This window comes from Rhipicephalus sanguineus, chromosome 1, assembly GCF_013339695.2.
Source record: "Rhipicephalus sanguineus isolate Rsan-2018 chromosome 1, BIME_Rsan_1.4, whole genome shotgun sequence".
Lineage (NCBI taxonomy): Eukaryota > Metazoa > Arthropoda > Arachnida > Ixodida > Ixodidae > Rhipicephalus > Rhipicephalus sanguineus.
Window position 1 is genome coordinate 208,968,329 of NC_051176.1, and position 25,027 is coordinate 208,993,355.

The following is a 25,027-nucleotide window of genomic DNA, read 5'->3' on the forward strand; positions in this document are numbered from 1 at the left end:
CATTTCTATTGAAAGGTGGACCATTTCTTATGCCCCAACCCACAAATTTCTGGGTATAATCATAGATAGAGACCTTCGTTGGAGCCCGCACGTGTCTTACATGAAACAGCGCCTCACAGCAATCTCCCAGCTGTTCAAGTTTCAGGGTGGAAAAACCTGGGGGATGTCATAATAATAATAATAATAATAATAATAATAATAATAATAATAATAATAATAATAATGATAATAATAATATCTTGGGTTTAACGTCCCAAAACACGATATAATTATGAGAGACGCCGTAGTGGAGGGCTCCGGAAATTTAGACCACCTGGGGTTCTTTACGTGACCTAAATCTAAGTACACGGGCCTCAAACATTTTCGCCTCCATCGAAAATACAGCCGCCGCGCCCGGGATTCAATCCCGCGACCTTCGAGTCAGCAGCCGCTGGGGGATGTCGGTAGACGCAATGCTTGAACTGTACAGATCACTGTTTCTCGTGTTTTTGAGATCTAGTCGGGCCGCACTGACTAATACCTGCAAGACAAATATTCGCACTCTGCTGGCTGTACATGCTCAGGCTCTCAGAATTTGCCTTGGCTTGCCAAAATCGTCGATTTAGGCGACTATTTCCATCGCACGGGACCAACCTATGCAAGCGCACATTACGGTGAAAGCCTTTAGAGCTCATATCAGGGATTTTTCTTGGGCTCATTGTCACCGTCTTGCAACACTGACTTCACAAAGACTACGGGCGTCGTACTGTGAAACGATTTCAAACTATTCCGCCCACCTTCCCTGAAGCTTCATCCCCGAATCTAAGCCAGTGATACCTCCTTGGTGCTTCATTCAACCTGAAGTGCACCTCAGCGTACCAGGAATCAGAAAAAAATCTGAACTCTCACCACGAGTGCTGAAACAGCTATCTCTGATTCTTTTGAATGATAAGTACACCGATCACGTACATGTTTATACTGATGTATCAACTTTTACCCAGTGTTCGTCCGGAGCAGTGGTCGTCCCAGCGGAAGATATTACCGTCACTTTCAAGTCAGACCACCCAACGACATTGAAGGCTGCAGGAGTTGGCGCTCTTCGTGCTGCACTTTGGGTAGTCAACCGCGAACAGCCTCAATGATGGTCAATCTTCAGTGATTCCAAGGCAGCCTAGCAATCTTTGCTATGAGCCCTGCGGCACGAACCATACGAGCAGCTGATTTTCGAGGTTAGGTATCTCCTCCATACATCGTTCCGAGAAAGGACACCACGTGACATTTCAGTGGCTGCCAAGTCACTGCAGAGTAATAGGCAATGAGCACGCCGACAATGCTGCTCGATCAGCTTTCCAATGCGACAGGCTCGAGACAATACCCTTATCAAGGACCGATGCTGCTAGCCAACTTCGAGTGGCCGCACAAGAAATCACTTTCTCCACTGGGAATAGAGCAAGCTGACTGTATTCCAGCACCACCACTGCCCGAAAACATTACGTCTTCAGACACCTACTGGCCTACGATGAAATGATTCTGTTATATTGGGGGCTCAGAGCCCCGCAGCATAGGAAGCACGCGAGACAGCGGCTGGCAGGAGACTGTTTTATTGCTTTCTTTTAGAAGCGGGCGAGAGGAGGCAGAGGAGGTTACAGCGAGGGTAGAAAAGTAACACGATATGCAGGAGCTGGGGACGAGAGTCCGAGGAATTCGCCGTGCCCGTGAGCGCGTCGGGCAGCACCAGCAAACGAGGCACAACGTCTGGAGTGGCCGTGAGTCGGTTGCCGTGCGCTTACACGACATCCCTTACCCCTTAGACGGGGTCACCGTATCGGTCAGGTGGACGCCGATCACATTGGGGCCTCGGCGCAGTTTGGTGCTGCACGGACCCGCTGGGTTGGTCATCGCAAGCTTGCGTCGCACAAGTGTCCAGCCTGGCCTCAGCTTCCCTATGTTCGGAGTCGGGCTTTGTTGGCAGATCATGCGGTGGCGGTGCTTCCGCTGGGAGCGAGATCCCGTACGGAGCCGGCACTGTGTCTTGTTACTGGTCCGGCACTGTGTCTTGTTACTGTGTCTTGCTACTGGTCCGTTCGTTTGATCGTTCCGCGGCGAATCTTCTGTCGGGTAGGCCTCTGCACCTGGCTTTATGTGATCAAGGTGCCGACGAACCGTTCCGCTTCTTGACTTGATTAGCCAAGATCGATGTCCGAGTCTCTTTAACACGGTTCCGCCAACCCAAGCAGGATTCCCTGCAAAGTTGCGGAAAAAGACCGATTGCCCGATGGCTACCTTTCTTGGCGATTTAGTAACGCTGTGGTCAGTGGTCACCCTCTCAGCTGGTCGCGGCTGAATGCGTGTCAGTGCCGTTGAGAGCTCGCGGCCGAACATGAGTGCAGCTGGCGTTTTGCCCGTCGTTACTGAAACGGTGGTGTGCTGTTTCAGCTGAAAACGAGCCAGCCTGCACGCAAATGTACCTGACTGATCCTTGGCCAGTGCCTGTTTCGTTTCATGCACCATTCTTTCGGCTTGCCCATTCGTGGCCGGATGATAGGGTGCACTTGTGATGTGCGTCACCCGATTCTTCTTCAGAAATTCTTCCATTTCCGCAGAAACAAAGGACGGGCCGTTATCCGTGACTACCCTTTCAGGAATGCCGAAAGTTGCGCACAGGTTTCGAAGTCCCTCGATCAGTGTAGGCGACTGTATGTTCCGCATGGTGCGCACTTCGAGCCACTTGCTGTATGCGTCGACTACAATTAGGAGCATCCTTCCCTCCACAGGCCCAGCAAAGTCAGCGTGGATTGTGTGCCACAGAGTTGTCGCACGTTTCCACTCGGGAGCTGGTGCTTTAGTTGGCGTTTTCTGGTGCTGGCAGCAAGTTGCACAACTTTTGACCACCCGCTCTATGTCGTTGTCGACACCGGGCCACCAAAAATAGCCTCGAGCGCACGTCTTCATAGCTACCACGCCCCTGTGACCTGCATGTGCTAAGTCGAGCACGTCTTTCCTTGCTTTCTCTAGAACGACCAGTCTGGCACCCCGAATGACGTAGCCCTCCTGCAGCGAGAGCTCGTGTCCAAGCTTTGTGCACGCCGAAAATTCCTGCTTGGGCAACCGGCGTAGTTCCCCGTTTGAGATGGCTGTCATCACGCGGGATAGCAGTGGGTCACTCCGGGTGAGCTCAGCCAGTTGACGCGGTGACAGCTCGAAACGTGGCGCGGACGCAAGCATAAGTACATCTCCCGGGGAGCATGGCTCATCCAACTGCGCGGGCAGTGGCAGCCTGCTGAGCGGTTCAGCATTTTGGTGCAGACGTCCAGGCCTGTACACCAAGTCGTAGTCGTATGTGGCAAATTTAAGACACCATCGAGTCATCCTCGGTGACAATATCTGAGGGATTTGCTTCTTTTGCCCCATGATGCCTAGGAGCGGTTGGTGATCCGTTAATACGGTCACGTGCCGGCCAGCGACATACTGGTGAAAGTGGCTGACGCCATAAACCACCGCAAGACCCTCTTTATCGAGCTGCGAGTAGTTTTTCTCAGCGGTTCCCAAAGTTCGTGACGCGAATGCAATGGGAGCCTCTCGGCCGAACGCGTCCTTTTGAGCGAGAATTGCGCCGATGCCGTATGGTGACGCATCCACAGACAGAATGAGAGGCCTTTTTTCATCATAATGCGCAATGACTGTCGAAGACCGAATCATCTTCTTAAGCATCTCGAACGCATCCTGATGTTTTTTCTCCCACTTCCACGGCGTGTTCTTCTCGAGAAGCCCATACAACTCTGCAGCTACTGTCGCTCTGTTCTCCAAAAACGATCGTAAAAGGCGAGAAGCCCTAAGAAAGCCTGCAGAAAGGTGTTGTCAGTCGGTCTTAGCGCCTCGAAGATTGCCTTTACCTTTTCTTCGGTCGTATAGACACCCTGAGCATCGATTTTATGACCGAGAAATTGGACTGAGCTGATGCCGAAGCGGCATTTCTCTTGCTTGAGTCGCAGGCCTTTGTCGCTTAGCCTCGACAGGACTTCCTCTAGACGTTGCACATGCTCTTTAACGTCCTTACCGCTGACAATAATGTCGTCAAGGTAGACACTCACCCCCTGAATTCCGGCCAGTGTAGTCTCCATCATCCGCTGGAAGATGGCTGGCGCAGCGGATATTCCAAAAGGGAGACTATTCACCTTGAACAGTCCTTCGGTGGTGTTGACGGTGAGCAATGCGGCTGTCTCGTCGTCCGCTCTTAGCTGCTGATAGGCCTGGTACAGGTCCAGCGTCGAAAATGTCGTTCCACCGCGCAACTTTGCGAACACCTCCGCAGTTGTCGGCCACCGTCTTCTTGACCACCGCGTTAACTGTGCTCCTGTAATCTCCACAAACGCGAAATGTTCCATCCTTTTTGCGCACCCACACCAAAGGTGTGGCCATTTCGTCATGTTGCGTCGGCTCCAGGATACCTTGTTTTTGCAGGCGGTCGAGCTCTTCCTCCATAGGCTCTTGGCAAGCTAGGGGCACTGGACGTGCTTTGCAAAACTTGGGTGTGGCGCCTTCTTCCAAGTCCAAGTGAACCAATGGACCCACGTAGCCGTCGATGCCCTCCTTAAATACATCAGGATGGCGTGCGAAAACATCCTGGATCTCTTGACCTGGTTCGGAAACCTGGTTTATTCCGTGAACACGGATGTTCAGTGCCGAAAACCAGTCACGTCCGAGCATGTTGCACCCAGTTCCTTTCATTATCAGCAGGGGCAGCACGTAGTCCTTTGATTTGAAACGCACACGAACTTGACGAACTTGTGCCGAACCGAGGGTGCCAAGTTCTTCCCCTGACCAGGTACGTAAGTCTAGGGCTTCTCTCGAAAGCTTTGGGGCGTTCGATGGCCACGTTTGGTGGTAGGTAGCCTCACTGATGAGAGAACATGCGGCGCCCGTGTCCACTTCTAGTTTCAGGTGCCTTCCCTCGACTTTTACGTCAACGAGGAAATTAGAGTAGGGTTGTCGCCCACTCACGGCATGTAGGTCGTAGCACCTATCGGTGTCCTCGAGGTCGTAGCACACAGGTTGGGCGTTAACCATGTGAGTTCCTTGCCGGGCGTTGATGTTGCCTTCATTGTTTTTCTTCTTTTTGGAGATGCAGGCGTTCTCGATGTGACCCTTTTTGGAACAAAAACGGCACTGCGCTGCCCTGAACTTGCAGGTGTCAGCCTCGTGCCAGCCGTCGCATCGGTAGCAGCGCCGTTGCTGAGCCGAATGTTTGCTTTCCTTTTTAGACTGTGAAATCTTGTGCACCTCCGCGGAGCTCGTCGCTCCCTTAAGCCCTCGTTGCTGCTTCGACGCACTTTCGGACGACCGTGCCAAGTTCAACGCGCGTTGAAAAGTCAAGTCTTTCTCCGTGAACAGTCGCTGCTGGAGGTGCTCGTCGCGGATGCCGCACACGAACCTGTCGCGAAGCATCACATCTTGGGGCAGCATGATGGGGTTCGCCAGAACGGCTGCGTGGCCTTCTGCCGGTGGCGTCGATGTATCAGACGTTGTCGCTGGCACTCCGAAGTTACAGTCAGCTGACAAGCTTCTGAGGGCTGCAACGTAGTTGCTGATCGACTCTTCCGGTCGCTTTTCACGTCGCTGGAACACGTAGCGGCTGTACAATTCAGACGGTCATGGACTGAAGTGTTTCTGCAGAAGGGCAACTATGTCGGCATAGCCCACCTCTCCGGGAGTCTTCGGTGCGACCAGAGCGCAGGCAGTTTCAAAGGTGTCGGCTCCGCATAGCGTCAGGAGGAGCGCGCGCTTCTTTTGTTCGTCGCAGACGTCGTTCGCCACGAAATAGAAGGTCAGGCGCTGGATCCACGATGACCAGTTCTTGCCGCTAAAAGGCTCGATAGCGGCCTGCATTTCTCCAGTAGCCATGGGCGTAACCTAGAGCGCTGTGCACTTATAAATTCCACTTCTCGTCGCCAGTGTTATGTTGGGGGCTCAGAGCCCCGCAGCACAGGAACCACGCGAGACAGCGGCTGGCAGGAGACTGTTTTATTGCTTTCTTTTAGAAGCGGACGAGAGGAGGCAGAGGAGGTTACAGCGAGGGTAGAAGAGTAACTCGGACTCTCGTCCCCAGGAGCTGGGGACGAGAGTCCGAGGAATTCGCCGTGCGCGTGCCGTCGGGCAGCACCAGCAAACGAGGCACAACATCTGGAGTGGCCGTGGGTCGGTTGCCGTGCGCGTACACGACAGATTCCATCCTGCTTTGCCTTGTATGGCGAAGAGCCGCTTTCACGAAGTCATTCTCCTTTCGAATCGAAATAACTGACAACCCTTTTTGCGACAATTGTGGTAGCGAGGAGACATTACAACACATCTTCTGCGACTGTCCTCGCTACAATGCGCAGAGAAAATCATTCGCAGTCGCTCTAGGTCGCACAGATCACAGACCGATGATGGCAGAAACCATTCTGGAATGTCGTCCCGAGAGGTCATCGCGGGTACGGGCGACGAAGGCAGTGCTCCACTTCTTGGAAACATCAGACTTGCACCGGCGGTTATAGATTAATGCCGTTATCATGAATGTGAGGCGTGTGACTTTGTACGTGTGTGCTCTACCTCTCTTTCTTTCTCTATCTTTAAACTCCCCCATCCCTTTCCCCAGTGTAGGGTAACACACCAGTCCTTCTCGACTGGTTAACATCCCTGCCTTTCATTTCTCTCCTGTTCCTTCCGCCAAGTCAACAAAGGCAGGATAAGATTCTTGGAGTTCGTCTGGAATTCATGTTTATACAGTTGGTAGTGTGGAGGTATGTAGAGAGAGCAAATGGCGACGAGTTTATTGAAAAGGACGGCTCGAACAGCCGCTGCCTCAAGCATAGAGTTTCCTACAATACTTACTAGAGGGAACTCTGGCGCTAGTGTCTATGGGAGCTGCAATGCATCGCGCTTCAGCCAGCATGGGAATCATGGGTAGTACACGGATTTGTCTAAACTTCGTCCTTTCGGCTCCGTTTGGCTCCGCGTCGCCTGCATCCGCTTTGTCGCAAAACGAAGTTCAGCAAAAATCAGCAGTTTCACTCCACCACTTTAACTTCTTTAGGCTCACCGATTCAAATCTGATCACGAAGTTCACAACGATCCATTCTTTTATCTGAAAGAAAACAAAAACATAGCAATAAACAAAGCCACAAGTGCGTTCGAAGCCCACAAGCACGAAGACTAGGCAAATCCGTGTACTACCCGTCATTCCCATGGTGGCTGAACGATCGCAGCGCCAGAGTTCCCTCTAGGTCATTTTAGGAAACTCTATGGCCTCAAGGGACGTTTGAATTGGTAAGTAGGTACACGCTATTCCTTGATAAACTATAACGGCTACACCACCAGATGATGCCACAGCATCATCCCGGTCCTTTAGGAAAATAATGTAACTACGTAAAAAGTTGGTGTACTTGGATTTTAAGTGTGTGTCTTGCGCAGACAGCACTTTTGGTGAATGTTTGTGTAAAAGTTCTTATGGAGTCCTCTCACGTTCCATTGTATAATTTGTGCTTCTATACTGGAAGTTAAGTAGTCCTGTGTGTACGAAAAGGAAGAGGCTGTTGTTTAAGCGGAAAGTTGGAACTTAAGTAGCAGGGCCGTCGTGGGACCCCGTCATCGGTGTTTTAGTTTTCTTAGCGCGCTCCAAGGAGCTACGCCGCTCTTTCGGCACCAGGGGTACCGGATTGTGTCCATTAGCTCTTGTGAGGCACTGGACGCCGCCCGCATGCGCGAGCTGCTGGTTCATGTTTCCGACCTCGCCTGGCGAGGCACGGTCGGGAGACCCGACGACCCTGCAGTCGTCGGGATCTGTGACTTTGTCGATGGAGCAGACTTGACTGCTGCCACCACAGGGCAGCCACCACAGCCAATGGCTCATTTTGCGTGGGCCTGGATAGTGGCGGAGGGCGATGTGACGCTGCCCCCGCATAGGTTCAGCATAAGTTGGGCCGTGAAAAGCCGAACAACTTCAACGTGCTTCTTTGAAGATGTTTTCGCAGACCCTCAATGAAATGGTCGCCTTTTCTTTCTTCCAGTGCGGACAAGTACGCGAGTATGCAGCATGGTCTCCGTCACACTTTACACAATGCGGCGTTTCATTACATGTGTCCGACGCATGGCCTTGGACACCACATTTTGCGCAGGTAGGTCGACCACGACAGCTCTGAGAGCAATGACCAAATCTTTGACACTGAAAATATTGGCGAGGGTTTGGGATGTATGGCCTGATAGGTGTCTTTGTGCAGCCAGTTTCAATGCTTTGTGGTAGATCACTAGTGGCAATGGTCAGTATGAAGTGTTTGGTTGGGAATTCCTGATGGTTTGTTCGGATGACAAATGGTTTTACATTTGTGACATTCTGATCCTTCCACCCTTCGAGGAGTTCAGTCTCGGATAGGTCAAGGAGATCGGTGCCTGATACGACTCCACGGGTGGAGTTCATGGACGGATGGGGTGTTACAGTGATGGGAACGTCACCGAAAGTTACGAGGTTCTTTAGTTTATGAAACTGCATCTTGTCGCTGAGTTCGAGAAGGAGGTCTCCACTGGCCATTTTTGTAAGTTTATAGCCAACACCTAACCCTTATGAAAATGTGAGACGAGTTCAAAAAGAAAGTCTAATGACTTCTGACATTTCAGTCATTTGACGCTCTAATGTGTCCCTTTAGAATTTTGTAATGTATTTGAAATGCCATTCAAAAACATATTGGCCGATCATTCTGATGCGTATTAACATGTGATAGTCTGATGCGGATTAACATGTGATAGTCCGATGCGTATTAACATGTGATAGTCTAGTGAGCATGAAACGACCTTTGACATCAACACTCATTTGATTCTCTAATGTATTTCTTCAGAATTGTTTTAATGTACTCATAATGTCATTCAAAAACATATTGGCCACCGTCATTCTAATGTGTCCTTATGAGTGACTTTCTTGTGAGTATGAAACATCCTGTTTGCAATGACCCTCGGCCAAGCTTGTGCTTCGTGGCCAATGACATTCATAACATTCCTGAAACAGAACTATTACAGTGCATGATAAGATTTATGATATGTCCGGATGATAGTACGGAATCACATATTAGTTGTGCCTGACAATGTGTTTGCTGGTTGATACACATGCAGCCAAGCATCATACAAAAGTGCATGTATGCACCTTCTACGACACTTGTGCTGTACAAAGACATTTCTCAACAAAAGAAAATGGATAAAAACATTTATTGACTGGGAAACATGCAGAGGTTAAATGAAAGAAAAATATGGTGTACACCTGTCATATCTTCGTTTCGTTTAATCTGTCTACTTAACATTGATGACAGATTGCTTTTGATGCGCAGGGTCCTTGTAGGGAATCCATGTATGTGTATCCATGCATGTGTATCCTGCACGAAAGATCGCAGTAAATATATAAGAGTTGCAAAGAAAACTTTATCCAACACATCGTGCACCTTAGAACACTTAGATGTACTGCCAAGGCCCCGTGCAGGTAGTTGACAAAAAGCACTTTTGTGAAGTGCTTTTTGTGAAGAGTTAGTCAAAATTGCATCTTATATCGCATTTCCAATAGAAACTTTCAGCAAATCCTGTAAGAAAACAGGAAAACAACACAGAAGGTCAAGTCCAGCATCAAGTATACATTAATGGAGTTACGTCTAGGGTCTTGTTTCTTTGATCTTAGAATTCCCTCAAAAAAGTTGCAATAGGTTCATGAGCAGGCGCAACATGTCGAAGCACTTTGTAAAGATTGAAACAAATGCCTACCATAAAATATAAGCTCGACCAGGCTCACAGGTAGAACGCTCCCATCTTCGTCTGCAAGCTGTCGTCTGCTTCAGTTCCACGAACAGGTGAGATCACCGGGTACATATGTTAAGGATACCAGAAAACATTCATGAGTTGGCGCACCACACAGACCTTACAGCTCACACACAATACATACAATGTATTCAGGCAAGTCTATGTTTATATACCAGCAAGGGCCTTGAATGATGGACTCAGATTGCGCTATAAGAACAAGTATAACCTGAGCAACGGCTCATGGCAGACAACTGTAATGGTGCCATTGCAAGCCGAACTTTCAGAAACTTATGTACTTAGTAAACACTATGTGGTTGGAGAACGCAGATTACGATATAGGTCATTTAAATGACGAAAATTACATCAGCTCTGCTACACAATATAAAATGCATAAATTGATAAAATAAGAGTATGTGTGGCCCATGTGCACACACCATAATGCCGAGCTTTACATATTGTATTATATGATGAATTTGAGCCGTTTAGGAAAGTAATTCTAGTCGTGTTAAAGCCAATCAATGCCTGGAATATCGGTTTAAATTTGTAGTGCTGCAAGCCATAAAAAAAAAACCGTTAACCACTTTTGTCAGCCTTCTCTAAACTTCTGCACACATAGTTACATATGAGAATTTAGATTTGTTTCCCATAATAATTACTTCATAAAATTAAAGTAGCACTCTCACAATGAATGCTACGTCTTAGTCGCACAACCTGCAAATAAGAGCGCTTTTTCAGTTTCATGCTGCCTTAAGAAAAGCTCACAAAAGAAACATGAACTTTAGATAAGCACATAATTGAGGTGTGCTTTTGCCACCCCAGCACAGTGGATAAAAAGCTCTTGGAACAGTGCTGCTTAACCATTACAACAACTTCTGTTAATATAAACCAGTATGCTTCAGGAAACAATATAACGACGGGAAAAATATTTCACATCATTTTCTCAAACACAAATATTGCAACAAAGGGCACCTTGCCAAACGCAACTGGCATATTTGTCTAGAATTGATAATTATATACATCTTGTGCTCTTTCAAATTACTGTACACATGGTGTTAGTACCAGAATATAACGTAATTCACTGACTTGTATTATCTTCAAGTGGGTTCACCCAACGCAAGTTCGTTTCTCGTAGCAACGACCTTGCACAGTCAGATTAAAATCCTAACCATAGTGCAACTAACTTCTAACAAAAACAAGCGCGGTGCAGTAGTCGCGGAGAAAGCCACAAACACACGCCACTGAAGAGCACCGCGCGCGCATGTGCAGCCGCAGCGTGTTTTTATATCTTCCTCCCCGCGTACTACATGCCAATTATTACTGAGTTTCCTGAAAAGTTACTTCATTTGTACCTGCATCATAGGAAGGCTAGGCGATGAACGTTATGTTTAAAGCAGTTCTATTTCCGAAGTGATAAGCCATCGTACAAGTAGCTTCAGGCGATGATCTCGTGCAGTATACAGCTGTAGTCGATTTCAATAACTTTCGACGACGCTAAGAAGTTTATTTACAGAATCACAACTCGCATACAAAAAATCTTGCAAATTATTCTTCCTTCGGTTTACGATCGCTTCTGAGCGGCGGAATGCCAAGAGCGGGCCACTTTCTCTCTCTGCTCGGTCGCGACCCGTCCCCTCTCCGGGAAAGAGCCATGCTCTCAGTCCTTCCCTCCTACCTCACCTCCCCCCTCCGGTCCCCTACGCCCAAAAGGGCGAATGTTGCCCTCCCTGCGACACATACATCGCGCAGGCGTCCCCAAGGTCAACCAGTTCCCGAGTAGAGAAGCAGCAGCGGGAAGCGGGCGGGCCGAGCGACAGGCATTCTTGGAATCGAAAAACAGCCAAGGAAGAAGAGCGCCATGACAAGAAACGCTTGCGTTACAGAAGCGAGCGGAGTATCGCGCAAAGCAACGCGCCTTCATCCACCCGTTGCAGTTGTAGGTAGTGAACGCACATAGTGAGTGCTTCATACAACCGTATAAAGTGCACAGAAAGCATTGAGCATAGCGTAAAACATACCTGTCTATCATCCTTCCTCTGGCCATCATCCCCGCAGAGTGAACACACCGCCCAGACGATCACACTCGGTTCCTGCGTAAAAGACGTCATGTAATGAAGTAACCTAGCTGTGTAATTCAGAAATATTCTAGAACTTACCAAAATCAGGCATCCACTGTGCACTCTTCAGCTTTACAGTCCACAATGTACCGTACACTCGGCGACAGTCTTGTCAAAAGGCTGCTGTACGTCCGCACTCGCCTTCAGTCACGAGACTAGGACCTAGATCGTCTTGGAAGGTACACTTGACATTGAATCAAGTAACCAACGTGCATAATCGATAAACGTGGTAACGAAGCATTGCAGAACACAGCATGGCACACACACACACAAACCGCGCGCATCGTGCACCCGTCAAACAACTAAAGCGCCCCCAAGGACAACTTTTCTTGGCAATGAAGGGAAGGCTACGGGGGCGGAGCTACTGCACATGTACTGCTCCGCGAAATAGTCCGGTTCGGCGCGCGTTTCGAATTTAGTTTTGGTTTGTGAACCTTCCGTACCTCATGTGACGGCCATTTCATTGTTCGAGCGGCCGTCTCAGGCTTATACAGCCATTTGCTAGTGAAATTCGTCAGAAGCTCCCTAGGCGAGTCGTCGGGAAAGGTGGAGGGTGACGAGCGCTCACTTGAAGACGAAGGCGCTATTTTGACTGTGAGGTGCACGTAAAAGGTGCGACGTTTTCACAAGTGCAAAAACGCGAAATGACGCTGCATAAATCAAAACAAATATAAATATCTCCTTGGTGCGCGCTGACCCTCTCTTCAAACAGCGCTCCGTAGAAAATAAAGCAATGTTGTTGTTTTTATTTGTCACTGTACATAAAAAAAAGTGTATTTATGGCTTTTTTTAACCCGTGTGTGCATGTTGGGAATGTGTTATGGCTGTTCGATTTTGTTATACAACTATACATTTTGTTTTGTCAAAAGAAACGCTTTTTTGTTTCAAGTTACTGCCCTCTCCCGTGGATAGAAAGAGGTAGGGATTATGATAGGAGGAGGGAATGGGTAGGGTGTGATAGGCAACACCCAACGTTGCACGCAGAGGAGGTGAATGGGACAAGGAAGGAGTGAAGGGAGAGAGGAGTTGACGCCGTGGAGAACGGAAGAGAGTCGCGTGGAGACGACATTACGAGGAGGCGGGGCGGGAGAAGGATGTACGCGACGTTGGGCCAAATCGAACTTTGCTTGTCGGCTGCTTCTGACCAGCGTTGCAACAGCGAGGAGAGATAGAGACAGTAGTTTGAGGTTGGGAAAAACGCTTGTCCGCGTATCTTTGCAACCAACAACATTCTGTTTTGGACATATATGTAAGTGCACCATGCATAAGAACAGTCCCTAATTTTTATCACAACAATAACGAACTTTTTTTCTGTACGTCACCCATTGTCCACAGTTCCAATTCTTCTCCGCCCCCCAAAATCCTTCGCGACGCCGTGCGGGTAATCCCCACTCTCCTCCGTTAATTTCTACTGGACAAATGGGCAACACGGGCCCCTGAGCGAGTGTTCGCAGTGTCACTTGATCATATCTGTTCATATTTGCATATGTGATCGACTCATGCCTTTTAAAAATAAGGAAATGCTTACTTCTATTATACGGCAGGTAATATAATGAACATTGCTGCGGTCGTCAGCAATTCTTCGATCGCCGGTGCATGGGCGATATATGTAAAATATTTACGCATTCTACTGAAACACGATATTTGTGTACATTGCAACACAAATAGTTTATTGCTTGTAGTCTCTGAAAGACGAACTTGTCTATTGTGATAAACTGATTTTACGGTGGCGATTAAGGCTATTTAACTTCTTTGTTGTGATGCGCGTTTTGACATTAGGAACGGCAACTGAAAGTCTGAACACTTCAGTCACCAGAAATTAAAGTGCACATGGTCATTTGACTCTCCGATGTACACTTAATGTTAAACGACATTAGGCTTTGCGTGTCTAATGTCTGTCTAGTGACTCATTAGGAGCGCACCTAGTCGACACTAGACACTCAAGACTCATTTTCATAAGGGAAGGTGGCTGTCAGTAGCTGTTTTGTCAGACTTGTCCCTATGTACCACATGATAGTGGGGGAATACTTCTATAGGTCAACTGAGAAAGGTCAGTTCTTCGGTGTGTACACGCTTTGAAGTGGAACGATCAGTTAGTAGTGAGAAAGCGCTATGCATGATAGCGGAATATGATTCAGTGGCGGCCCAACAAGCGGACGCTACAAGATTCGCGATACGCGAAAACATGCAGATGCCAGCCTCAAACCGCTACGATAACCCAATGCGCATAGACCAAGGTTGGCTGGTTGCACAAAGTTAACCCAGGCCGCCTTCGAAAATTGAGAAGTGACGGGAGTGGGAGACAGGACAGCGAGGAAAGGATATACGAACGTGAATGATAAGACAGGAGGGCAGGAAAAGGCGACAGCCGACTTCCCCTGGGTGGGTCAACCCAGGGGTAAGAGCCGCAGTAAACGCGTATGTTATAAGGTTACGTACGATAGTATTTCTTTCTTAGACGAAGACCGATGAATACTGCAGCTGGGAGTAGCACTACCAAGGCTGCAGAAAGCGCGCACGCAAGGGTCACGAGCGGCGAACAGCAGCCCCTTTGCTCCTGACTGGCGTCTTCTTCGTCCGGAAGCAGTTCCTCCTTCTGGTTGGCGTCAGGTAGCAAGGGCTGCTGCTTTGTTCGCCTCTCTTGGGCTGCAAAAAAGAAAGAAAGAAAGAAAGAAAGAAAGAAAGAAAGAAAGAAAGAAAGAAAGAAAGAAACATCAGACAGACAAAATGTTTCGCATTTCAGAACGCGTTTTTCACTGAAGTCTAGGAATCCTTACGTGCATTGAAGTGCACTGAACACTAACACCCCATTTTGTCAAAGCTAAAAATCGAGCTCTTTCTGCCAGCGCTACACTTGCCATATAGATTACAGACACAGTAAAAACGCTGGGAGTACAGTTTAAGAAAATATGTTACGGGATGCTCGCATAAAGCATCTGCAAGATACATTTGCCCGCATAGTTGGCACGATGAGAAAATTTCAGATTGCGTTGAACTGAGAAATATATGGATCTCAAGACACGTAATGCGTTTTGCTATGGGGCAGTACAACACACACAAGCATCACGAAGCTCTTAGTTACGCAGAGGAATGAGCGTAGTGTGATTGCTGCCGTGCCTTTCAAAATACATTCGGAACTGTTGTATAAAAATTATAATAATTATTATTGTGAAGGACTACGGATTAACATTGACCATCTGAGGTTCTTTAAAGCGCATCTGAATCTAAGTATATATGTATTACTGCATTTAAGGAAATATAGCCGCTGTGGCCGAGTGTCGAACCCGCGCACTCTTGTTTAGCAGCGCCACACACCGTAACTACAGTCCCGTTATTACCTTTATGACTATGTAGCTATCTACAAAAGTCTCGCAAGTATTCTGGCCTGTTCACGGTCAGTCATATGCTTAGATGCATTTTCTGCCTCAGCAAGGAGTGACCTCGCAAAAGATATAATAATAATTGCTGAGGTTTAATGTCCCAAAACCACGATATGATAATGAAGGACGCCGTAATGAAGGGCTCCGGAAATTTCGACCACCTGGGGTTCTTTAACGTGCTCCTAAACGTAAATAGGCCGGCCTCAAGCATTTCCTCCTCCATCGGAAATGCGGCCGTCACAGCCGGGATTCGATCCCGCGAACTTCGGGTCAGCAGTCGAGCACCATAGCCACTAGACCACCGTGACGGGTGACCTGGCAAAGATACGAAAGCTACATACGGTACGTTACGCCTTCCTCGAACAGGTCTACGTGCTAGAACAAAATATAAGATGTGATCCAACGTGATACCGGGTCTTTCCTTCGAAATTTTCAGTAGGTTACATGGCACAATGGAGGATGAGTTTGGCCGCACGCCGTCTTCTTGTGCCCTATATCGAGGTTAAAGGAGGCGCTCAGCACAAAGCAGGGAGACCGTTTGCGCTTCAAATTTCTTCAGGAACCTATTCAAAGCGTTTCCGTGGCCCATGCATTAACATGGCGAATAAAGTAAGGAAGTCAAACCACCGCCCATCTACTATAGCGATGTCCATTTGGCAGACACAAAATGCCCATGATACTAAGATGCCCACATTACCATTAAGATGATTGGTGCACGAGGCCAGCCTTTCATTCGGACCCCTTCCCACCACCACGCCATTCTCACCGTTGAAAGGTCCCGAACGACAATTAGTGCAGCTGTCTTTGCATCACGTGCATCATTTTACACTAAGGTACGCCCCTGTGCCCAACCCATTGTTTCTTCCATGGTCTATCGTAAAGCACACCTGGCGATTTGAAGACTTCGAAAGTCTGATCTACCACAGCCTCTCACTAAAGCAACTCAGTTTATTCATCTTGTACTAGAACTCGGTCAACCACACACAAACCTATACTAATGACACGACTATATCGACCACGTCTGGCGGCCTGCGGTTACACCGACATGGAGTATAACACTGCAATTAAAGGGACATGGAGTATAACATTGCGATTAAAGGGACTCGGCTCGGAAAAAATTGAGAAGATTGTTTGTCACATCGGTGGCAACCAGCATGCTTTTGTCCAATAAAACAGGAATTATATTTTTAATTTGGCTCTGAATGTCGTGAAAGCATGACCGCCAGCGTGACCCAACAGCGATGTGGTTCAAGCAATTGGTAGAAGAAAAAGACTCTCGCAGGTAAACTTATTTTGCTTGACAGGGGCGTAGCCAGAAATTTTTTTCGGGGGGGGGGGGGGGGTTCAACCATACTTTATGTATGTTCGTGCGTGCGTTTGTATGTGTGCGTGCCTATATATGCAAGCAAAACTGAAAAACTTCAGGGGGGGGGTTTGAACCCCCCCAAACCCCCCCTTGGCTACGCCCCTGTTGCTTGAAAACAAGTATGTTTAACTTAAAACTGTATTTTATGCACTTTTGGCAGCTTTTCTTTGCGTCAGAGAGGAAATTAGGTTCTTTTTTCTCGCTCGTTGAAAGAGGCATACAGTTTCCTACAATGCTTACTAGAGGGAACTCTGGCGCTAGTGTCTATGAGAGCTGCAACGCGTGGCGCTTCAGCCAGCATGGCTGAAGCATAGTACACGGATTTGTCTAAACTTCGTTATTTCGACTCCATTTGGCTCCCCGTCGCCTGCATCCGCTTTGTCGCAAAACGAACTTCAGCAAAAGTCAGCAGTTCCACTTCACCACTTTATCCCTTTTAGTCTCACCAATTCAAATCTGGTCACGAAGTTCACAACGGTCTATTTTTTTATCCGAAACAAACGCCAAAACACAGCAGTAAACAAAGCCACAAGTGCGTTCGAAGCCAAAAGCACGAAGATTAGACATCCGTGCACTACCATCATTCACATCGTGAACTGAACGATCACAGCGCCAGAGTCCCATCTATTTAATTTTAGGAAACTATGCAAAGGGGCACCCGGTGGCTCTGCCGGCGCCGCGTTCGCTTGCCTGCACGGCGGAAAAACGTGAGCCACGTGAGCACGGCGTGCGGCGCTACCGGCGCCACTCAAAAGAAAAAAAAATGACTTAGGCGAAGAGAAGCGCGATTGACTTCGCAAAATTTTTGAACCATGACCGTGAGTTCTCTTTCGTAAAAGCGTATACCAGTATTCGCCAGGGCTGGGCAAAGATACTTTGAAATTGTATCGCGATACGATACAAGATACTCAGACAAGAAGTATTTGAGATACAGATGCAAAATACTGCGGCAATAACTGTATCCAATACGATACTTGGCAATTGTATCTTAAGATACTTCGATACATTCTCAAATTTGTTATTATAGGTCCATATGATGTAGTAGTAAACGCCTATATATGCACGAAAATGTCTGCTTGAAACTTTCTTTAATTGTGACCAAATTTGTTTCATTTGAATAAAATATCTGTTAGTATCTCAAAAGTTTCGCCCTTCTTGCTCAAAGTACATTACTTTCCTTCCAAAACAGCTTATTGGGGTTTGTTTTAACTTCTTAATAGGCCAACTACTTATACACTTATCTGACAGCGCTTCTTGCTTGTCATTTTTGCAATTGATGGGAGTCGCTGCTCAGCTTGCCGACCAGCTAGCGGGTTGCCATATAATCACAATAACGTCAACAAGAAAACTTCGCACGGCGGCGCAAATACCGGTCGGTGTGGACTTTTACCTTGCCCGTAAAAGACAGTTTGCACAATACCATATACCCGGACATGTGTACAGCAGCAGCAACGCTGGTAGCAACTTTTTTTTGGGGGGGGGGGGGGGGGGGGGGGGACACACGTGGTGTATACTAGGTGTTTGAGACCTTTCGCTAGCGGCTCGGTTCGCACATATGACTGTATTGGTCCCATCTGTTTTTATTTTCTTAACAAGCATGTACATTAGCTACACAGACATGACTGGTCTCAAGCATTCCTTTCGCGAGGACACGTGGTCACGATGTGGTGAAAGATAACCGTGGAACAAAAACTATATTTCAGAATCCGCGTCCATATTTCACTCATTGTGTAGATCGGTATCGATGTTTTTCGGATCCTGACTCCAAATCCCCTTCAGAAATGACCTATGTATGAGATATTGGAAAGGCTTCCTTTCAAATGGCAACGTTTAATTGGTGACATTTCGTTCAAACTATCTCCGACCTCCGCTCCCACCAGCTTCACTATCCCGGTCCCTATGGAACTAAATTTCGTGACTATACGGTCAGTTTGAGACTCCTGGTGTATACGTAGAATTTTCGCATTCTTCTTATCTGCTGGCGTAAAAAATTCTTTGTTGATATACTCACTAACGTGCAATCTTGTGGCAATTTTTCTTGAACGGAGCAATTTTTTTTTCAGCAACCCAAGAACGTCTCAGACGTACTGTATACTTGCACAAAGCGTCGCATGACACCGCCGCTTTTCGCGCTACTGTCATTTATAGCTCCGATTACGTGGCGATTAGTAATAGCAAAAAAGTTTAGGAAGGCCTAAAACAAGAAAAGAAATATAATTAAAATAGACAGATGGTTCTGTATCAAACGTTCACATTTAATGAGTACAGAAACACGATACATACGGCGCCCTTAAAAGCTATGACAGTTAAGCATGAAGTATTGTGCGCTTACTTGTTGAGACAATAGAAAATTCAGTGCCTATGCAAAATTGTCTGAAACGACTCGTTGGGGCGCTCATGAGTAAAACGGAGCATTCGGTGTAACAACGTTTCTCGAATCGCCTTGCTGACATCTTTACGATGACTCCTAATAATTTCCATTATTATAACGCCCACTCATTTTCGATATTTTCCTAAGCGCTAAGCAGAATATTTTGTACTGTATACTCAAGGCACGCCCACATCATTATATATTTGTTTTCAAAATCGTCTTGGCAAACAATGTGTAAAAGTAGTAGAAATAAAGCAGACAGTTAAAGGGACCGACAACTGTGCAGAACGTGTGATTATAGATCCTGGTGGGAAATGAAAAGACCGTGAAAGATAGTGACAGATTCCAGCATCCTTTTCGCGTTGTGAGTAGGATTTATGTTTTTAAATCATGCTTAAAGGCAACAAAAACCGGTATGTCGCGCAGCCTAGCGGAAGAGCCTTGAAGCTGGATTATGAAGTCGGTCACTTTGCTGTACATAGTCACGTAGTCCCTGATGCTGTCCTGCGCACCATAATTGGTCCTCAAAGTTAGAGTATGTTTATTGTTATATATCCCCGCTCTGTTCTGTGCTGCCTACGAGGTAAAAGGAGTTGCACGGTGAGAAGCGGCGCTGCCTTCGCGGCCGCCAGTGGACCATGTCGAGCCGCGGCGCATGCGCGCGGAGTGCACGCGTGCGCAGTAAACCGCCGCGCTCGAACACGAACCGCTCTTGCGCCCACTGTTTGCAGCATGTGTTGTCAAGCGTGTAAGACTTCATATTTGCCGCAGATAGAAAAATTCGGATTAAAAATGTTTCACGGCGTTTTCCACGTTACTATTCTGTGGCTGACACTCTGACCAGTTAGCTTTCCGTTGCGCTAAAGAAAATAGGTGCCCTAAAAATTGGTTGTCAGTCCCTTTAAAAGAATAAAACAGATATATTATATTGGGAGCTTTATACGAAAAATAATAAACTCTCCAGCCACTTTGCTAAAGTTAAACTTTAGAAGCTATAAAACTGACCCGACGTTTCGGGACCGATGCGGTCCCTTAGTGACCGGAAAAACAGCACAGGGACCTAGGTAATGTACGGGATGCAAAAGGACAGCAAAGAAAGCACTTTGTACTTATAATGAACATATGATTTCATAAATTATTTGAATAAATATAGCAGGAAGTGAAAAATGCGGTACGCCAAGATATTTTCTGTTTGGTAAATGCTTGCTCTATTAGTTCTAGCGTCAGTACCAGTGGTGCTGAAGTTGTTAGAATCTTATCTGCATATAAGTTAATTCATTGCATGGAAGTCAAACTTACATCCACGAGATCCTTCAAATAGCTGATATGTAAAATCCATGAAACGCGAAGCAACCCCATCCTTACACGCATCGCATTTCGTTACGAAGCAAGACGCAAGAGAATCAGTAACGACACTATAGCAACATCAGAATATGCGCGATAGACGCCGCACACAGTGGAGTACGCGGCGCAGGACAGTGGCTAAGAGCAAGTGTCGCGTCATTATTTATTTATTTATTTATTTATTTATTTATTTATTTATTTATTTATTTATTTATTTATTTATTTATTTATTTATTTATTTGATTTGCATACATACAAGCACAAGGACACAGAGAAAAGAGGGAGAGAGCAAGCTGGCAAATGCCACCAGAAGGGGCACAACGCCTGCCTGCTCTTTCGGGAGGAGGGAAGAGACAGAGGAAAGGAAGTTAGGAGGAGAAAAAGAGGAAAGGAGATAGGAAAGTGAAGAAAAAATTGACGAAGACTTGGACAATAATAGGTAAACACACACACACCACACACACACACACACACACACACACACACACACACACACACACACACACACACACACACACACACACACACACACACACACACACACACACACACACACACAAAAAAAAAAAAAAAAAAAGGAACGCTTATAAACGGGCGGCCAGATCTGTTTGGTCCATGAAGGTCAGCAGAGCTCGATGGGCCTGGTCGCGTCGAGATACACAACCTCTCGGAAAGAGGTAATCGTCGATGGTCGCGCATTTAAGTCCGAGGAATTTATATTCCTTAATAAGCAAAGCCCGCTGCGTAGCAAACGCGAGAGAGTGTATTATAAGATGCTCAAGTGTTTCACATGAGCCACAAGCTGCACACAACGGACTGTTCACACGTCCTTGACGGAATAGGCGTTCACGCACCAATACTGAACCGACTCTTAGTTTATATAACAGTGCTCTGGAACGACGAGGCAAGCCACGACCACGAACACGGCACAACTAAAAGAAAAAAATCAAGAAAACAAAAGGGACGTGGGCTGGGCGTAGACGTTCATGCGCTTGACTTCCCCACCTTCTGTCCTCACTGGAGGACTCTGGCGAAAAAATAAAATTACGTCACTGCCCTTAGACTTATTCAGATGACTTAGTGGCACCCGCACCAGCTTGAGAAGCGGAGCTTGGCCAGCGATTAATGTTTCGTGCGGTTGCGTTGCGATAGAAGTATCTTGTATCTTAAGCTACACGATACATTAGCGAATGTATCAGAAATGCAGATACTGATACTCTTATTTCGAGAAGTATCGCGATACAGATACAAGATACCCATAGAGTATCTAAGATAGTATCTAAGATACATGTATCTTCGATACCGCCCAGCACTGGACTATTCGCCGATGCGGAAGTCACTTCGCCACACGGTCAACCCCATGGGTTCTACACTGAAGAAGATTTTGTCTTCAAATTCCGCTGCTGTTGGCTGTGATGTTGCATATGCAACGCAGAACACCAAAAGATAAATAAAAAACACCAAGGGCCTTCTCTTCTTCTGTGAAGCTCGTCTCATATTCGCTTTAGTGGCACGTTTGGCATGAGTGGAACCACTACAGTTCGTTTCACAACGCCGGCAAACCAGTGTTGCTGGAAAACACGAAGTCCTCCGCTGGACTGCGGTGGTTTTTCAGGCTGGCTAAACAAGGCTTGAAAGTATGTGGTAATATTACTTTATTTGGCAGTTTGCGAGCTCTAAACGATCATTTTGGTAATCGTTTTAATCTTAAACAAAACCTAATCCTGAATAAAAAAACTGCATGTGAATCTGGTTTTCGACTTTAATCGGCACAGCCATTGTCATCGCGTGCAGTGACCAATGTTGTCGGTGTCCCTACACCACTTCACGAAGACATAACGTAGATAGAAAAATTCTGTTATAAAATTTCTGCTCGCTTTTCAGAGAAACCGCTACAAGGTTGTACACTTCATAAGGTATGCTTCCTGTTGCGACACAATACAGAAAAACAATAAAGCACGGTAGCAGTCCCTTTAATGATATCACATGCCACAATGACTACCGCGGTACAACCCACGGCTCTATTTACACCAATTCCAATTCAGTGATACATCGAGCCTTGATAAGCGGGCTGTGTTTTCTTACTCAGAAATGACGTAACAGTGTATGCACTCAGTTCTCTGACGTGGACCACACTAGCAGCTGACGTACGAAATCATCACAAATTCAACACCTCGTGAAAAGAAAGACACCACATTTCTTTTCTGGCGAATGCGAGATTATTGGAAATGATTACGCAGACAAAGCTGCTTGGCCGTCGCGTCAAGAAGACCAGGACATTCTTATCAAACTTTCAAAGGCGGCTTTTGCAAGGCAGGCAGCATCTGACACGCACACACTTGTTCGCTCAGTGTAACACTCCAAATATAAGGCGCACAAGATTGCACAAACTAATCCTTTCGCTACTCCTCGGACCTCCATTCCGGACTTCATCGATGTGGGGCATCTCTTCTTTGTGGACTGTGATTGCGAGTTGCTTTTATGAAGGCTTATGCTACACTAATTGTAATGACCGGCAGGGCTGCGAACGATGTCTGCAGCAGTGAAGAGAACATCGAGAATTCATTGTGTCTTCGATTTCAATCACCAAGGCTCTCCAACGCGTTGTGACGACTGGCTGCTGTCCACGAAGGCCCAATTCGAGCGCCATCCCTATCGTTCGTCAGCCCATAAGGCAATCAATCCTCTTTTGTGCTGCTTGAGACTGACTGGTCCATGCGACGCTGCTGATTGCGTGGGCGCCGTCTGCGCACGTACCAGGCATTTACCGACATCTTTCCTTCCTTCCTCTCCTTTTATTTATATTTTTCTGTTGCCTTTCCCACGCATAGCTAACCAGATGCTCTTCTGGCTGACGCTCTTGCCTTCTTCATTTTCCTCTCCTAATCGGTTCGCCGCCTGAATAACCCGTGTGGCGACAAATTTTCTCTGTTCTGCACATGTTTTTCTAGTTTACGCCATCTCACAGTTCTATGTAGCCAAGCCGTTATTAAGCCTGACTAACCTCTCTGCCCTTGATCGCATGCTTTTCTCTTGCTTCAGGGACACAATTATTACTGAGCAAATACGTCAAATGCGCATCGCCTGTAGTCTGCCTATGTTTTAAATTACGTACGTACAGACAGGTCCACTGTTAAAGGGAACACTTGCGTGAAGTATATGTCTAGATTTAGATCTCTTAGAAAAGAATCGTGGCTTAGATTTGCATACGACTACTGGTGGTTGACAGTTCTGACTCCTCTTGACAGACTAGTGTTGGGCACGAACCAAGTTTCCACGTGCACTTGCATTTAGGGGGCCAGCAGTATGAAAGGTGCTCATTTGAGTGTTCCCTTTAACAGTGGACCGCACTGTACATCTGTGTAGCAGGGCGTTTAAAGGAGCCAGAAAAGGCTGACAAACTGACTGAGTGGCTTTGCAGGGCTGAGATTTTCCTGTCGTATCTGTGCGAACGGTAGCCTGTTAGGTTGAGCGAGCTTTGGAGTCTGGCTACGCCACCATAACTGCACGTCGTAGGCCGAGGTGGCCGGAGGCTGAATTCACAAGTCGTTTTTAAGGCGAAAGCATTAGATATATACGTTGAAAGGTCGTGTGAGTTCCGAAATTAATGGTCTAAAAAAAGGAGTGAGCGCGTCAGATACGCCTGTACTGCATTCACTTCGTTTTTGCGCCGTTGGCGTGAGGGGGAGGAGGAAGAAGAAACTTTTATTAAAATAAGCAGTTTAGTTGGTAGGCCTAGGCCTCCCACGAGTGAAAAAAAAAAAAAACACACGAGAGCGCGAGCTGCATGCCTGCATCGTCTTTGCCGTGTTCGCGCGAGTAAAAAAAAAAAAAAGTTCGGCGCAGGCTTAGAACGTTCTAAAAACGTGAAGGCGAAAGCCCACTTGGACCTTCTGTTTATCTTCTGTCACACAGAGACACAAGAACAATCTCAAGCCCTGTTAAATGTTAAATCATGTTTTTTTCTGGATCTACGCAGAAGTAACGCATAATCAGGAACAATGTAACATGCAGTAACGCATGGAGCGGCACGAACTACAATCGACACTCTTTTAATCGTCTGAAAGGCTCCTTAGAAAGGAAGCGTGAAAAACACATTGAAAGGAATGCGAAGTGTAGCGCCCCTCTGAAGTAATCAAGTTCGCATCCAGAGCCTGTTTATCTTCGCATGTTACTCAGCAGAACAGTTTTGCTCACATTTGGAGTCATTGGACTGGTGACAGGGGTAGATTCGGAGGAGGGGAGGGTCGAAGGAGGCAGGCGCCTTCACGAAGATTTAAGGGGGGACCCGGTCCTCCTTTCCTGGTGACCAGCAATACATACATACATACATACATACATACATACATACATACATACATACATACAAGCAGCCCATAAGGGCGAGGGGCCCCTTCGAGCAAAGTGGAGCTCCCTTCTCTAAATAAAAGGAGATTAAGCACTGATATAGAAGGAAGGAAGGCAGACGGCAGGGAGGTTGACCACAAAAGCTTCCAGTTGGCTCCCATACAGTGAGATATTGGGGAAGCAGAATAGAAAAATGAGAGAGAGGGGAAGGTTAGGGAAAAAAAGGTAGTGAGTTCACGGAAGCTCTGACACAGATTCTCTACAGAAAGTTCCATGGAGCCAGATATGTAGGGGACTAAGAACAATAAAAATCCAA

General features: G+C 46.9%; 1 protein-coding gene and 1 long non-coding RNA gene across 2 annotated transcripts in view; both read right to left on the reverse strand.

The window, feature by feature from the left end:
• The window catches only part of LOC119381375 (hemicentin-2-like), a 216,190-nt gene that overhangs the window by 13,557 nt on the left and 177,606 nt on the right, over window positions 1–25,027 (reverse strand). The window contains exon 11 of the mRNA XM_037649224.2: window positions 14,343–14,549. Coding sequence (XP_037505152.2) covers window positions 14,343–14,549 — 207 coding nt within the window. The remainder of the gene's footprint in view (window positions 1–14,342; window positions 14,550–25,027) is intronic.
• Window positions 8,654–13,536, reverse strand: LOC125759799 (uncharacterized). Its single transcript, XR_007417492.1, has 4 exons — window positions 11,943–13,536; window positions 11,805–11,876; window positions 9,754–9,818; window positions 8,654–9,374 (listed from the first exon to the last, which is right to left on the reverse strand). It is a non-coding gene; the product is annotated as an uncharacterized LOC125759799 (long non-coding RNA).